Source organism: Amblyraja radiata, chromosome 1, assembly GCF_010909765.2.
Source record: "Amblyraja radiata isolate CabotCenter1 chromosome 1, sAmbRad1.1.pri, whole genome shotgun sequence".
Classification (NCBI taxonomy): Eukaryota; Metazoa; Chordata; class Chondrichthyes; order Rajiformes; family Rajidae; genus Amblyraja; species Amblyraja radiata.
This window is the reverse complement of record NC_045956.1, coordinates 29,395,500-29,412,777: the sequence shown is the minus strand read 5'-3', so window position 1 is coordinate 29,412,777 and position 17,278 is coordinate 29,395,500. Positions and strand designations below refer to the sequence as shown.

At 45.2% G+C, this 17,278-nt stretch overlaps 1 protein-coding gene across 5 annotated transcripts in view; it reads left to right on the top strand.

Moving 5' to 3' along the window:
- afap1 (actin filament associated protein 1) overlaps nt 1-17,278 on the top strand; it is a 257,061-nt gene that overhangs the window by 167,442 nt on the left and 72,341 nt on the right. For all 5 annotated transcript variants that reach the window (XM_033019261.1, XM_033019251.1, XM_033019286.1 and 2 more), the window contains one exon: nt 13,079-13,190. In XM_033019261.1, coding sequence (XP_032875152.1) covers nt 13,079-13,190 — 112 coding nt within the window. The remainder of the gene's footprint in view (nt 1-13,078; nt 13,191-17,278) is intronic.

Genomic DNA, 17,278 nt, shown 5'->3' with positions numbered 1-17,278 from the left:
ACAGATAAATAATGTACTGTTATAGATTCATTGTTTCCTTGTGGTGGAGCTATTTACCTTGATTATGAGTATAGTCTAAAGAGGATTGAAAGGGATATTTGTCAGTGGGGTTCTTGTCCTCTAGTACATCTTCAAGATTTTTTTTGTGAATCAGACTACTCTGTGAACAAGAGAAAAGCTTTCCTGTGAGAGCAGCTGAAATGTTACTTGTGCATTTTCTAGCATGGACCTTTGAGATAAGAGGGGTTGAGGGGAAGGGTTATTCATTTTTCGGGCGCACATACTTTGTCAGGCTCGGCATCATCGTAAAGAGCCTGATAACAGATTAACACAAACTGAAGAGGCTTTGTATTGAAGTGGAGGAAGCTAAAGGGCCTGTCCCATTTGGGCGACCGAATTGGCGAGTTTAGAAGAATTTAGGAGAGTTTGAAAAAATGACCTCCTTCGACTATGTAGAAGACCTCCTTCGATCTCCTTTGACTATGTTGACTTGCTACGACTAACTTCAGCAAAAATTGACACCGAATAGTGGAGCGTGAAGATGATCTCCTTCGACCTCCTTTCGACTATGATGAAGACTATCTACGACTACCTTAGACTACACTCGACTACTATGACTAAACCTACGAGTAAAAAAAGTATGGATTTTTTTCCATGCCAACCTTTTTTTAACTCGCGGGCATTTTTCAACATGTTGAAAAATACGCCGCGACCTAGCTGAGGCCTCGAGTACGTGGAGACCACTCTCGAGCAAGAAGGAGAGTTACAAAGACCTCCTATGACCTTGTGTCGACCATGCTGTGAGCATGAGTCGAGGACAAACTCGCCAGAACTCGCGAATTAGGTTGCCCAAGTGGGAGAGGCCCTTAAAACGGAGGGAGGATAGGGGGGGACTAGATAGAAGCACACAAATTATGAGGGACATAGACAAGTTAGATAATGGGAAATTCTTCCTCACGGCAGATTTGTTTAAAGCTAGAGGGCATAGTTTAGGTAAGAATTTTAGAAGGGGTCTGAGGAAGATTTTTTTTCTCCTGGAGTGTAGTTGGAATCTGAAACGCACTGCCTGAGGAAGGTATTCCCACAATATTTAAGGCATTTTTAATTGAGCACTTGAATCATCAAAGCACAGGAGACTATAATCCTAATGCTGATAAGTCAGATTGGTGTAGATAGATTTGTTGGTCAACTTGACTGTGGAGGCCCGATTGGCCAAAATGCCGCATGACTCGATGTTCTTATCTTCCAATGTCTGCCTTTTCTTTCCCCCACAACTCTGCCCTAACCTCTGTGTCTGAAGACAATTGCAGGAATTGTATGGTTATGTCTTGCTTGTCAGGTTTCTGTTTTAGAAATTGATGCTTTTACTTCACCAGCTGTGGCCCTTCCTTTGTTCTGGTGTGCAAGTTACATTCATGATAGTTATTTTGTTATTTTCTACATCAAGCAGTCATGTTTTCATGAAAGCGTTGAAACGTGAAATCAATGTTCACTGCTGCTGTGTGACCTTTCATGATATACTTCAGAGAGCACAAGGGAGAGAGTTGAGGGCCTGTCCCACTATGGCGACCTTATTGGCGAGTTTGTGAGAGTCTGCGCTCGCCACAAGCTCGCAGCATGGTCGACACATGGTCGTAGGTGGTCACTGGTAAGTCTCCTTCATAGTCGAGAGGAGTTCCCCCATAGTGGTTACTACTCGCGGCCCCAGTTTGGTCAAGGAAAAATTTTCAACAAGCTGAAAAGTTTTCCGCGAATAAAAATTGGTCGGCATGGAGAAAATCGATACTTTTGAACTCGTAGTGCAGTGGTAGTGGGGCCGCCATGTCGTGGTAGGTAGTCGAGGTAGCCGTTGGTAATCTCCTTTGCTGACCGGGTATTTTAATTGGCTCATTGCGGGAAAAAAATCGTAAGCACGAGTTTTCAGAACCAAGGAAAACTGACCGGCAATGTTAAATGCCCGCTAAACTTCACAGCTATGTATCTTTGGCTTATTAAAAGTTGTCTGGCTTCTTAAAAGTGTCTCCACTCCTTCTCTCCACCCTTCTCCCCCCTTCTCCTCCCATCACACCCCCCTCCCCGTTCTTTTAAACGACTTACCGTACACTGTGCCAGCCGTCTTTAACCTTCCTGTTCAACTTGGTATCAACTTGGCGTGTGAATTTCAGACAGCGCTCCCCCGCTTTCCCTGGCTCCCGCCTTTGCGATGTGTGTGTGTGTGTGTGTGTGTGTGTGTGTGTGTGTGTGTGTGTGTGTGTGTGTGTGTGTGTGTGTGTGTGTGTGTGTGCGTGTGTGCGTATGTGCGTATGTGTTCCGCGCTGAAGGTCGATCCAGCTCGTGGTTTTTCAGGCGAGTGCCCCCGAGCTTGAAGGTCACAGACAGTTTGTTGAAAAGTCTCGAAAGTGGGACAGGCCCTTCAGTCCATTGTGACCCCTCTAATCTGTGATGACCAAGTCAAGAGTGTTTTATTGTCATATGTCCCGGATGGGACAATGCAATTCTTACTTGCTGCAGCACAACAGTGTATGCAAATATGTAAACATAGTACGTAACGGGGTAGAGAAAAAAAAAAGAAAAAGTTCAATAAACAAGAAATATAGTGCAATAATAATATAGTCTTTTGCAGTTCAGAGCTCAGAGCTAATTCGTTGAAGTGTTTTACTCAGAGCTCCTGTGGATTTGGAAGCAACAGCAACAAAGAGAAGCAGGAGAAAACACTGATTGGCTCTAGCCCGAGTGGGAGGAGAGTTAGAAGTGAGTCAGAGGGGAAAACAGTTGAAAACTGAGGAATTTGGTTTGTAAATTGGTAAATTAGGCAATTTATCAGTCAAAAAAAGCAAGACGGGTCTTGGGGAGCGGCAGTGAGCGAGCGGCCTTGTGAGGGAAGTGCCCTGTAAGAAAAGGTGTGAAAGCTGAGTCTCACGTTGCGAGTTGACACAAGAGGTAACCCGAGTGAAAGATTCGTGGTTGTGTACGAGATTGCAAGTGTATGATCAAGAGTTTAACCGAGTTCCCACGGGTATGGCAAGTTTGCCGTTTACTTGTCATTTCTGCGATGTTCCAAGTTCGTCTCCCGAGTTACTCTTGAGCCAATCCTGATTGAAGGTTTGTTTTAATAAGCAACAGTGTTATGTTTTAATAAGCAACAGTGTTAAAGAAGACCTCTCCATCCTGTGGCTTTGTTTTAAAGATAGAATTCAGCGCGGCCGCATCTATTGATGTGACCTACAAAGGGAAAATGCGCACCATCCAGTGCCAGAGCAGTTATACTTATGATTTGTTTGAAACACACAGGTTTGATATGTTTTAATTGAATTTACTGCCATGTCTACACACTGCGGGGAGACGGGAGATTAAATCTTTGAATGTGGACGGATGTGCACATCAGATTGTTGTGAGACGGAGCTCAGGGTTCGCCTCCTGAGCTGCTTTTGTGCCAGGCGTGAGTTGAGGTGGAGAGAGATTGGGGGGGGCATCATTAATCTGTCTGGGGTGACATGGCTCTTGGGTTAGGCTGGGATCATTCTCTGCGGGATGATCTTAGTGAGGGAGACAAGTGTAGGAGAGGTGTACTGACTGTGTGGGCAGACACTTTGGAAGTGATTGCCCACCAGTCTCAAAAGCCGCTGTGTCTCCCTGTCCCTGGGATAGCAGGGGGCGATCAAACAGCACAATACCCCCCTCCCCCTCCACGCCAACACGAAGGGCAACGATCCCAAGGCTTTAGCGTCAGGAACAGCGGGCAGGCGACAATCATCCGCTATAACGCGAGAGAGATCATGCACTGTTGTAGGTCTCCTTTGCACGTCGGTGTTTCTGTCTTTCTCCACTCATTGTTGGCCCTATCTGTCACCACCCCCACCTACACCCCTCTGCTTCCCGGCCATGTGTGTGACCCCTTCTCTCCTCTGGAGTTGGAGCGGGGCCTGGCTGGAGTTGCTGTTGGTTGTGGGTCTCTGGGTTCTCCGTGCTTGCAGTGGGCCTGGGGGTCGGTGTCCCATTGGTCCTGACGTCTCCGGCCACCCCCCTGGACAGGAGCTGAGACTGGGGGCTGTACCGCCCTTGCCCCCTCCTTCTGCAACTACAAACAACCCCACTCTCCTGCTCACCTAACCCACCCATCCCCCCCACCCCCCCCCACCTTTCCCTCCCAACTCCAGTCCCGTCCCGACCCCCTGGGAAACTGAAGGGAGCGACTGCCCCGGGGCGACTGGCACTGACCTGCTGGCATCGCCGACGTGAAGACAGTGCAAAGCCCCCGCGCCGGTGCAATGGGCGGGGAGCTGGGGAGGGGAGGGAAGGGGTCACACACATGGCCGGGAAGCAGAGGGGTGTAGGTGGGGGTGGTGACAGATAGGGCCAACAATGAGTGGAGAAAGACAGAAACACCGACATGCAATGGGGACCTACAACAGTGCATGATCTCTCTCGCGTTATGGCAGGTGATTGTCACTGGGAAACTGAAGGGAGCAACAATCTGCTGCTGCCTGCCCGCTGAGTTAAAGAGTTCCCACGGTAGACTCACGATACACTAAGGTAAACGCACGGGCCACTACGTTCTTACAACGAGTTAAAATGTTTCAATTCTTAACTACAAGATTAAAATTGACTCGTGGAAAATTTTAAACATGTTTGATTTTTTGCAAGTGTTGACAAGTTTCACGAGTACCTGCCGTTAGCGCCACGAGTCTCAAGGTTGCGTCCACGAGTTCCGTACGTTAATCGTACGTTATTACCACGAGTATTAACTCGGGGTACCTCTTGTGTCAACTCGCAACGTGAGACTCAGCTATGAGTCTTTGGCTCGAGAGTCTTCGGCGAGGAGGCTGAGGAGAGGAGGCTACGCAAAACACTGGAGAGGGAGAGACGAAAGAAGGAGTTGTCAGGCATGCTGATTCAGTGTGATGCTTGCAGTATGTGGGAGGTCAAGGACACTGCTGGTGCCTCTGGCTGCTACAAATGTGAGAAGTGCATCCAGGTAAAGCTCCTGAAGGACCGTGTTGGGGAACTGGAGAAGCAAGTGGATGACCTCATGTTCGTCTGAGAAATGGATTAGTTCCTTGACAAGTCCTACAGTAAGATTGTTACACCTAAAGTACTGGAAGAGAGAAGGTGGGTGACGGTGAGAAAGGGAGGGCAGCATGGAATGCAAACGTCCCCGGGTGTTGTACGTCTTGTGAACAGGTTCACCCACTTAGAAGCTGTCGGGACAGAAGACGTTATTACACTGAGCGGCGGACTGGCTTGCGAAGCAAAAAGGACTGTTGAGCCAAAACCAAAGAGGCCAACATCAGGCAACGTCATTGTAGTGGGAGACTCCATTGTGAGAGGTACGGACAGGGGTTTCTGCGGCAACAGACGGGATTCGAGGATGGTGTGCTGCCTTCCTGGTGCCAGGATCAAGGATGTCATGGACAGAGTGCAGAAAATCCTCAAGGGCGAAGGTGAACAGCAGGAAGTGGTAGTGCATGTCGGCACAAACGATGTCGGAAAGAAGGGGATGAATATTCTGCAGCGTGACTTTAGAGAGCTCGGAAAAATGCTGAAAAGCAGGACTTCCAGGGTTGTTATCTCCGGTTTGCTTCTCCGTGCTGGCGAGAGCAGGAACAGGGAGATACGAGAACTGAATGTGTGGCTGAGGAACTGGTGCACGGGGCAGGGATTTAGATTCTTAGATCACTGGGATCTGCTTTAGAGTAAGGGGGAACTGTACAAAAAGGACGGATTGCATCTTAACAGGTGGGGGACCAGCATTCTGGCAGGAAGGTTTGCCACTGCTACACGGGTGGTTTTAAACTGAATGAGGGGGGTGGGGTGTCAAATGGGATAGTTGAGGATGGAGTTAAAGGGAAAGGGTTTCTTAAATGTGTGAGCAGAGAGACAGAGGGGTGTAAAATGGGGGTAGAAGCAATAGGTCGCAAGGTGAAAAGTAAAAGTGGCAGGCAGACATATCCAGGGCAAAAATCAAAAAGGGCCACTTTTCAACATAATTGTATAAGGGGTAAGAGTGTTGTAAAAACAAGCCTGAAGGCTTTGTGTCTCAATGCAAGGAGCATTCGTAATAAGGTGGATGAGTTGAATGTGCAGATAGCTATTAATGACTATGATATAGTTGGGATCACGGAGAAATGGCTCTAGGGTGACCAAGGCTGGAAGCTGAACATCCAGGGATATTCAATATTCAGGAGGGATCGACAGAAAGGAAGAGGTGGGGTAGCGTTGCTGGTTAGAGAGGAGATTAATGCAAAAGAAAGGAAGGACATTAGCTTGGAGGATGTGGAATCGATATGGGTAGAGCTGCGAAACACTAAGGGGCAGAAAATGTTAGTGGGAGTTGTGTACAGGCCACCTAACAGTTGTAGTGGAGTTGGGGATGGCATCAAAGGAAATTAGAAATGTGTGCAACAAAGGTAAAACAGTTATAATGGGTGACTTCAATCTACATATAGATTGGGTGAATCAAATTGGCAAGGGTGCTGAGGAAGAGGATTTCTTGATATGTATGCGGGATAGTTTTCTAAACCAACATGTAGAGGAACCAACGAGAGAGCAAGCTATTCTAGACTGGGTATTGAGTAATGAGGAAGGGTTAGTTAGCAGTCTTGTTGTGCGTAGCCCCTTGGGCAAGAGTGACCATAATATGGTTGAGTTCTTCATTAGGATGGAGAGTGACAAAATTAATTCAGAAACAAGGGTTCTGAACTTAAAGAAAGGTAACTTTGAGGGTATGAGACGTGAGTTGGCCAAGATAGACTGGCAATTGATTCTTAAAGGGTTGACGGTGGATATGCAATGGAAGGCATTTAAAGACTTGCATGGATGAACTACAACAATTGTTCATCCCAGTTTGGCAAAAGAATAAATCAGGGAAGGTAGTGCATCCGTGGATAACAAGGGAAATCAGGGATAGTATCAAAACAAAAGATAAAGCATACAAATTAGCCAGAAAAAGCAGCCTACCAGAGGACTGGGAGAAATTCAGGGTCCAGTAGAGGAGGACAAAGGGCTTAATTAGGAAAGGGAAAATAGATTATGAAAGAAAACTGACAGGGAACATAAAAACTGATTGCAAAAGTTTTTATAGATATGTGAAGAGAAAAAGATTAGTTAAAACAAATGTAGGTCCCTTGCAGTCAGAAACAGGTGAATTGATCATGGGGAACAAGGACATGGCAGACCAATTGAATAACTACTTTGGTTCTGTCTTCACTAAGGAAGACTTAAATAATCTGCCGGAAATAGCAAGGGACCGGGGGTCAAATGAGATGGAGGAACTGAGTGAAATCCAGGTTAGCCAGGAAGTGGTGTTAGGTAAATTGGATGGATTAAAGGCCGATAAATCCCCAGGGCCAGATAGGCTGCATCCCAGAGTACTTAAGGAAGTAGCCCCAGAAATAGTGGATGCATTAGTGATAATTTTTCAAAACTCTTTAGATTCTGGAGTAGTTCCTAAGGATTGGAGGGTAGCTAATGTAACCCCACTTTTTAAATCGGGAGGGAGAGAGAAAACGGGGAATTACAGACCAGTTAGTCTAACATCGGTAGTGGGGAAACTGCTAGAGTCAGTTATTAAAGATGGGATAGCAGCACATTTGGAAAGTGGTGAAATAATTGGACAAAGTCAGCATGGATTTATGAAAAGTAAATCATGTCTGACGAATCTTATAGAATTTTTCGAGGATATAACTAGTAGAGGGGATAAGGGTGAAACAGTGTTTGTGTTATATCTGGACTTTCAGAAGGCTTTCAACAAGGTCCCACATAAGAGATTAGTATACAAACTTAAAGCACACGGTATTGTGGGTTCAGCATTGATGTTGATAGAGAACTGGCTGGCAGACAGGAAGCAAAGAGTAGGAGTAAACGGGTCATTTTCAGAATGGCAGGCAGTGACTAGTGGGGTACCGCAAGGCTCAGTGCTGGGACCCCAGCTATTTACAATATATATTAATGATTTGGACGAGGGAATTGAATGCAACATCTCCAAGTTTGCGGATGACACAAAGATGGGGGGGAAGTGTTAGCTGAGGAGGATGCTAGGAGGCTGCAAGGTGATTTGGATAGGCTGGGTGAGTGGGCAAATGCATGGCAGATGCAGTATAATGTGGATAAATGTGAGGTTATCCACTTTGGTGGCAAAAACAGGAAAGCAGACTATTATCTGAATGGTGGCCGATTAGGAAAAAGGGAGATGCAATGAGACCTGGGTGTCATGGTACACCAGTCATTGAAAGTAGGCATGCAGGTGCAGCAGCAGTAAAGAAAGCGAATGGTATGTTAGCATTCATAGCAAAAGGATTTGAGTATAGGAGCAGGGAGGTTCTACTGCAGTTGTACAGGGTCTTGGTGAGACCACACCTGGAGTATTGCATACAGTTTTGGTTTCCTAATCTGAGGAAAGACATTCTTGCCATAGAGGGAGTACAGAGAAGGTTCACCAGACTGATTCCTGGGATGTCAGGACTTTCATATGAAGAAAGACTGGATAGACTCGGCTTGTACTCGGTAGAATTTAGAAGATTGAGGGGGGATCTCATAGAAACTTACAAAATTCTGAAGGGGTTGGACGGGCTAGATGCAGGAAGATTGTTCCCGATGTTGGGGAAGTAACTCAGTGGGTCAGACAGCATCTTTGAGTAAAGGAATTGATGATGTTTCAGGTCGTGACGAGCTAGTTCATTTGCCTTCATTGGGTCCACATCCCTCCAAACATTTACTCTCCAAGTACCCGTCCAAATGTGTTATAAATGTTGGAGTTGTACCTGTCTCTACAACTTCACCTGGCTGCATGTCCCTTATGCCCACCACCTCTGTATGAAAATGTTTTACCTCATGCACCTTTTAAATCTTTCCCCTCTTACATTCAATCTCAAGCTTTAGTTTAGTTTAGAGATACAGCATGGAAGCTGTATTGATCGGCTAACCGGGTCCTTGCTGACCATCAGTCACCCATAGATTAGTTTTATGCTGTCCCATCCTACACACTAGCGGTAATTTACAGAGGTGCGGAGGTGTTCAGTGTCCTTGTCATTAATGGAGTGCTGGAGGTGGGGTGGGGATAGGGATGGCGTTGTTGCATTTCACAACTGCAGTCCACAGGGCAGCACTGCAGTGTGCCTCTGTGAAATGGGGCTGCATGGTGGCGCAGCGGCAGAGTTGCTGCCTAATGCCCCTGTCACACTAAGGAAACCTGAACGGAAACCTCTGGAGACTTTGAGCCCCACCCAAGGTTTCCATGCGGTTCCCGGAGGTTGCAGGTAGTGGAAGCAGATAGGGAGACTGACGAAAACCTCCGGGAACCGCAAGGAAACCTTGGGTGGGGCACAAAGTCTCCAGAGGTTTCCGTTCAGGTTTCCTAAGTGGGACAGGAGCATTACAGTGTTTGCTGTGCCGGAGACTGCTTCGGAAGCTTGACTTCTATGGTATTCGTTCCAACACGAAACGATGGATTTCCAGTTTCCTGACAAAACGTCTTCAGCGTGTGTGTGTGTGAACGGAAAGAGCTCCAATTGGCATCCAGTGTTGAGTGGTACACCTCAGGGCACAGTACTTGGCCCACACCTATTTTTGCTTTACATAAATGACATCCATGAAAAAGTCGCAAGTACGACCAGACTTTTTGCTGATGATTGTTTGCTGTACCGTCCAATTAAGTCAGCTGATGATGAAGATGCTCTCCAAAAAGATCTCGATACTATGGTTGAGTGGTCACAACAATGGGGCATGCAGTTCAACCCTTCAAAATGTGAAACTATGCGTGTCACCAGAAAGAGGAATCCAGGCGAATCATCTTACAATATACTTGGTGCCACCCTGGAAGAATCCAAACAAACCAAGTATCTTGGCATCAAATTGCAGAATGATCTGCGTTGGAATGGTCAGACTCATCATGCAACGGTGAAAGCAACAGGTGTCCTAAACTTTCTGAGGCGCAACTTTCATCATTGTTCAACTTCTGTCAAGGAGAAGCTATACTTCACCCTCGTTAGACCTCATTTGGACTACGCAGTTGCAGCTTGGGACCCATACACAAATAAAAACATTTCTTCCATCGAACGTGTCCAAAGACAGGCAGCTCGATTTGTTACTAACACCTATGAGAGAGAAGAGAGTGTCACCAAACCTCTGAATTCTCTGGGGTGGAACCCTCTCCAAGACAGACGTGAAGCTCACCGTTTGACCTGTTTTTACAAAATGTTAAATGGTCAGCTCGACATAGACTACAAGACCTACACCAAACCCAAACCAATTAGGAGCAGACGAGGGCATTCGATCTAATTTGTGATCCCAGCTACAAAGACAGATGTATACAGCAATTCGTTCTTCCCCCGCACTATTAAAGCATGGAATAATCTCCAGCCAACTATAGTTACCCAACCAGATGCAACTCAATTTAAAGTAGCTCTTTCTTCCCAATAACCCTTTCTGGCTTAAGCCCTCCCTTCACCACCTCCAGTTTAAATTCCATTTGGAATATTTTGGAGGACCAAGAAACCAAGATCAAGAAGAACCCAGGTTCAATCCCGACGGGTGCAGTCTGTACAGAGTTTGTACGTTCTTCCCATGACCTGCGTGGGTTTTCTCCGAGATCTTAAGTTTCCTCCCACACTCCAAAGACATACAGATTAGTTGGTTCACAAAATTGCTGGGGAAACTCAGCGGGTGCAGCAGCATCTATGGAGCGAAGGAAATAGGCGACGTTTCGGGCCGAAACCCTTCTTCAGAGTTTCGGCCCGAAACGTCGCCTATTTCCTTCGCTCCATAGATGCTGCTGCACCCGCTGAGTTTCCCCAGCAATTTTGTGTACCTTCGATATTCCAGCATCTGCAGTTCCCTTTTGAACAGATTAGTAGGTTAATTGGTTTAGTAAGTGTACACATTGTCCCTCGTGTGTGTGTGTGTAATATGCGGGGATCGCTGGTCGGCATGGTCTCGGTGGGCCGAAGGGCCTGTTTCTGCGCTGTATCTCTGAACTAAAATAAACTAAATTGTAGGTAACGTATTCATTGCTGAGCATGCATAAGTGCAACCCACGTGTAAATAGTGGCACCAGGAACTGCAGATTCTGGAATCTTGTGCTGAACACAAAGTGCAGGAGTAACTCAGCGAGGCAGGCAGCATCTGTGGAGGACATGGATCGCCAATGTTTTAGATCAGGACCCTTCTGAGACTCGAGAAAGGTCACGACTTCAGTCTGAAGAAGGGTTTTATCCAGAGATGCTGCCTGACCCACTGAGTTATTCCAGCACTTTGTGTTCTGTACAGCGCAAGGAGAAGAATCTTTAAAACCCTTACTTGCAGCTATTTGTAAACCTTCATAATGATTCGACCTGTTTTGAACTGCATAGCTTCAGGCCATGGTTTCTTGCTTAAATGGAATATACCATATCTGTGAGAATTCTGGTGGCAATATCTGAGATGAGCTGTTAATGTCTCAAGCATTTGCAATTAACACAAACTTGTGGAAAAGAGAACTAGATGTGATTCCCGCAGTGATGTTGTTGTGCAGCGAGATTGAGAGAAAAAGGTGACTCAGCGGAACAGGCAGTACCTCTGGAGAGAAGGAAAGGGTGACATTTCGGGTCAAGACCCTTCTTCAGACTGGAGAGAGAAAGGATTTGAGTGCCTTGTACTGCCCTGCACATCTTCTTCCAGTCAGTGAGAGATAGGTATTTCAAGGGCTATGGGGAATAGTCTGCACATTTTCTTTGACTGCCTCGGCATGCTGTTTAGTGCGGACAGCAGCTAGAAGAAGGGCAAACAAAATGACAGGACTACATTCCAAAAAAACAGGCATTTATTTATTTAACTGAACTTAACTTCAAAAAACACATAAACTCAATTGCTTCTTCCATGTGTTTCTCCCAGTTTTGGCAGTTGTCCAGCCAATCTCCCCCATCCACTTTATTATCTTGACTGAATTTAGTACTTGAAGTGTTTTGGTTTTCAAGGCTCTCCTTTTTAATATTTTTGTTCTGTTTTCTCTCCCTCCCTTGGCGTTTACAAGATTGTATCGTAAAATATAGAGCTATAAGATGGAGATGCCAGAACATTTCATTTAATCAATATGTCACTTTCTGAAGCTTTTGGACACAGTTGTTGATTCAGATTAAGTAAGCCACGTTTAATGTGTGTCCAATGATATTTGAATTGGGTTCATCATTAATTATAAATGAGATTTTTGTAAAACCAGATTTGATGTAACGTGTTCTGTGGTTAGGTTATTTCTACACTTTACAGTGAACAGCAAATGATTGCAGTTGAGTATGTGTAGGAAGGAACAGTAGATGCTGGTTTACACCAAAGATAGACACAAAATGAGGGAGTAAAGGGCCGGTCCCACCACCATGCGCCTGCATGCGGCAAGCGCGACCTAAAGGGCCGGTCCCACCAGCATGCGCCTGCATGCGGCAAGCGCGACCTAACGTGGTCGCTTGAGCCGTACAGCCTCGCGGGGCCGGTCCCACTTCGATCGCCGGAGCTGTATGGAGTTGTGCGGAGCTGGTCCCGACATCGCGCGGGGCTCCGAAAAACTGACCGCGTTCAAAAATTCCGCGCAGCAACAGCCTGCCGGCCCACAGCCGCCTCTACGCCGTACGCACCGCCTCGACGCCGTACGCCCGTTGGACTTCGCTCAAGCTTCACATCACTCACTCGACCTCCGTGCGTACGCCGTTGAGGCGGCTGCGGGCTTTAGGTCACACTTGCCGCATGGAGTCACATGCTCGTGGGACAGGCCCTTAACTCAGCGGGAAAGGCAGCACCTCTGGAGAGAAGTAATGGGAGATGTTTCAGATTGAGACCCTTCTTCAGACTAGTCAGGGGAAAGGGAAACGAGTGATATATGTCCTTGATCATCGTCTGCTTTGATCTGTTCTTTTCATATCCTGCATGTTCTTTGTACCCTTCCATATCTCATTTCCCTCTCCCCTGACTCCCAGTCCGAAGAAGGGTCTCGAGCCAAAACATCTCCCATCCCTTCTCTGCAGAGAGGCTGAGTTGCTCCAGCATTTTGTGTCTATCTTCATTGCTGATGGGTATCTGTTGTCCTAATCTAATAACTGTTCTTCATGTCCTCTAGCCATTAGATAACAGCCCACCACCACTGCCAACGTCCTCCTTGCCTGAAGGATATTATGAGGAAGCAGTACCGCTGAGTCCAGGAAAAGCTCCAGAGTACATCACTTCTCGAGGTACATCTAATGACAAGGAGGAGTCAAAATTAGCGCATATTTCTGAAATGGTTCATTCAATATTTTGAGGGTTGAATACATGTGTAAAATAATTCTAGACCCCATTTAAAAAAAAATATGCACCAGCATTCTGTCACAACAACTTATGTGAAAATATGGGAGTATACAGTAGCTTCAGTTGTATTCAAACACATTAAAAGGAAAACGCTTGAGTCATGCTTATGCTGTCGAAATGCTTTATTTTATGTAAGTTTTATTTTATGATATTTGTTTCGCCTAGTTTTGAGATACAGCGCAGAAACTGGCACTTCGGCCCACCTATTCCGCGCTGACCAGCGATCCCCGCTTATGAACACTGTCCAACACATACACTAGGGACAATTTAAACTTATACCAAGCCAATTAACCTACAAACCTGTACTTCTTTGGAGTGTGGAAGGAAACCGAAGATTTTGGATAAAACCCACGTGGACACAGGGAGAACGTACAAACTCCATACAGACAGCTCCCGTAGTCGGGATCGAACCCAGGTCTCAGGTGCTGCAAGCAGCAACTCTACCGCTGCGCCACCGTGACGCCATAATTAGTTGATAGACTGTCTATTATACCAAAATCAGTAGCTATATAGTATTATATGACCAGTGATTCCTCTTGTGATACATTCACAAGCATGCAACAGAAAATCCTTGGGCTCTTAATACATTATTATAAAAGCTGAAATTATATTGAAATTATTTCAAAATGTAATGGGATTTCATGCCAAAATTCAATTGGCATCTTAAATTCTGGAAATTAGATTAGTAAACTGCAATTGGTCCTTAATGCACACACCAGGAATAGTTATTATTGCTAAGTTGGTTTTGGACATTTTGAAAGTCCTCTCCTTCCCTCCAAGTTGCATATTTTATCATTAAAACTTGCTCTCACATTGAGTTTATTAGACATATATATTTAAAACCGTAATAATATGATTAAATTGTATTACGATCAATTAAAAAAAATTGTCTTTCTGTTGTTGGACATCTAACTTGATACGAGTGGGAACAGGCCATTTTTTGATGAAAGAACATTAATAGGCCATTTTGTGATGAGAGGTAGTTGACCAAAACAAACTACCCACCGAGTCCATGCCGACCATCGGTCACACATTCACACTAGTTCTAAGTTACTTCACTCATGGTAATTTAGAATGTTCACTGAACCTGCACACCCGTATGTCTTCAGGATGGGGCGGGAACCCGAATGAAACCCACATGGACACAGGGAGAACATGCAAACTTAACATAAACAGCACCCGAGGTCAGGATCGAACCCCTGGTTTCTGGTGCTGTGAGGCAGCAGTTCGGCTTGTACTCGCTAGAATTTAGAAGATTGAGGGGGGATCTTATAGAAACTTACAAAATTCTTAAGGGGTTGGACAGGCTAGATGCAGGAAGATTGTTCCCAATGTTGGGGAAGTCCAGAACAAGGGGTCACAGTTTAAGGATAAAGGGGAAATCTTTTAGGACTGAGATGAGAAAAATATTTTTTACACAGGGAGTGGTGAATCTCTGGAATTCTCTGCCACAGAATGTAGTTGAGGCCAGTTCATTGGCTATATTTAAGAGGGAGTTAGATGTGGCCCTTGTGGCTAAAGGGATCAGGGGGTATGGAGAGAAAGCAGGTACAGGTTACTGAGTTGGATGATCAGCCATGATCATATTGAACGGCGGTGCAGGCTCGAAGGGCCGAATGGCCTACTCCTGCACCTATTTTCTATGTTTCTATGTTCCACCTGCTGTGCCACTGTGCCTGACATTTTCATTTTAGAATAGTTTGGCAATTGGTTTCTCCCTTGAAGTAATTAATCAAGTACTACAAGGTTCCAGTGTTCTCTGATCTCTCTGATAACAACATTAAAAAACACAAGATAACTATTGCATCAAAAAAATTAAGTGAATGTCTGTTGAGGTTAATTCCTAGATAGCGGGACTGTCATATGTTGACAGAATGGAGCAGCTGGGCTTGTATACTCTGGAATTTAGGATAAGAGGGGATCTTATTGAAACATGTAAGATTATTAAGGAATTGCACACGCTAGAGGCAGGAAACATGTTCCCGATGTTGGGGGAGTCCAGACTCAGGGGCCACAGTTTAAGAATAAGGGGTAGGCCATTTAGAACGGAGAAAAACATTTTCACCCAGAGAGTTGTGAATCTGAGTTCTCTGCCTCAGAAGGCAGTGGAGGACAATTCTCTGGATGCTTTCAAGAGAGAGTTTGATAGAGCTCTTAAAGATAGCGGAGTCAGGGGGTATGGGGAGAAGGCAGGAACGGGGTACTGAATGTGGATGAACAGCCATGATCACAGTGAATGGCGGTGCTGGCTCGAAGGGCCGAATGGCCTACTCCTGCACTTACTGTTTACTATCTATTGTCTATTGAAGGCAGATGCAAATTAATGCAGCTAAATATGACATTGCATATTGAAATGCAAATCAGAAAATGTGTCTGTATATGTATAAGTAGGCACAAGATGCTGGAGTAACTCAGCGGAACAGGCAGTATCTCTGGATAGAAGGAATGGGTGACTTTTTGGGTCAAGATCCTTCTTCAGATTGACCATCAGGGGAGAGGGAGTTACAGAGATAAGAAAGTGTAAGAGATCAAAAGAGATGAAGATCAAGGAAAACGTAGAATAGTTGTTAGCTCGGAGAAGGTGACAACAAAGCAAACAGAGATAAAATGTAATCAGAGGGACAGTCCGACTGGTCGTGGAACTGGGAAGGGGAAGAGATGGAGAGAGAGGGAAAGCAAGGGTTATTTGAAGTTAGAGAAGTCAATATTCATACCGCTGCTCAAGCAAAATATGAAGTGCTGTTCCTCCAATTTGCGCTGGGCCTCACTCTGACAATGGAGGAGGCCCAGGACAGAAAGGTCAGTGTGGGAATGGGAGGGGGAGTTAAAGTGTTTAGCCTATGTAAGGAACTATGGGATTATGTTGAACATTAACACTCAGATTTTAAAATCTGAAGACACACTACCAACGAATCTCTGAATCTCCATGCACAAAAGGGAATTAAGTTTGCAGGTGGAATTTGTCCTACAAATCCTAGACCCTTCCCAAAAGTAAGGAAGAATTTATTATGTCAAATGGAATTTAATATTTTTTTCACTTAAACAGCTCAAGGAAACTATGAAAATTCAGCAGCCTAAAAATAAATAAAGATACTCATCATAAAATTGACAGAATAGTATTGTTCTGCAGTTCTGGAATTATCAGCTATTGAATTGAAATGACATGGTTACAAATAGTGCATATAAAATTAGATTTGTCTTTGAACAATGACAAATATATTCCTTTATATGCTTAATGCTCGAGACAGAACAATCTAAGATATAAAACATTTTATGAATGGAAACTCTTCAACTCTAAACAAAGGAGCAGTCTGTTAAAAGATTATGCAAGGCCTGAGTTTCATCTGACTTGGCCTCTCCTTTCAGAAACTTACGCCAACCATAAGTCCTCTGTATATTGTGAAAAATATTTGAGACTTCTGCCAGAAATGCTTCTGGTCATAATTGGTGAATAGTTTTCTAAGATAACCTTGGAAGATGTAATATTGACGGTATAAGTTCATACGTCATAGGTACAGAATTAGGCCACTTGATCTATTGAGTCTACTCCATCACTCAATCATGGCTGACCTATCTTTCCCCCACAACCCTATTCCCTTGCATTCTCCCCCTAACCTTTAACACCCTAACTAATCAAGAATCTGTCAATCTCCGCTTTAAAATTATCCAATGACTTGGCCTCCACCGTCGTCTGTGGCAATGAATTCCACAGATTCACCACCCCCTGGCTAATGAACTTCCTCCTCCATCTCCTTTCTAAAGGTGTGTCCTTTTATCCCGATATTGTGCCCTTGGGTCCTCGACATCCTTCTGAACTCCAGCGAGTACAGGCCCAGAGATGCCAAACGTTCATCTTATGTTAACCCACTCATCCCCGGGATCATTCTAATAAACCTCCTCTAGACCCTCTCCACACCAGCGCATCCTTCCTCAGATACGGGGAGAAGGCAGGAACGGGGTACTGATTGTGGAT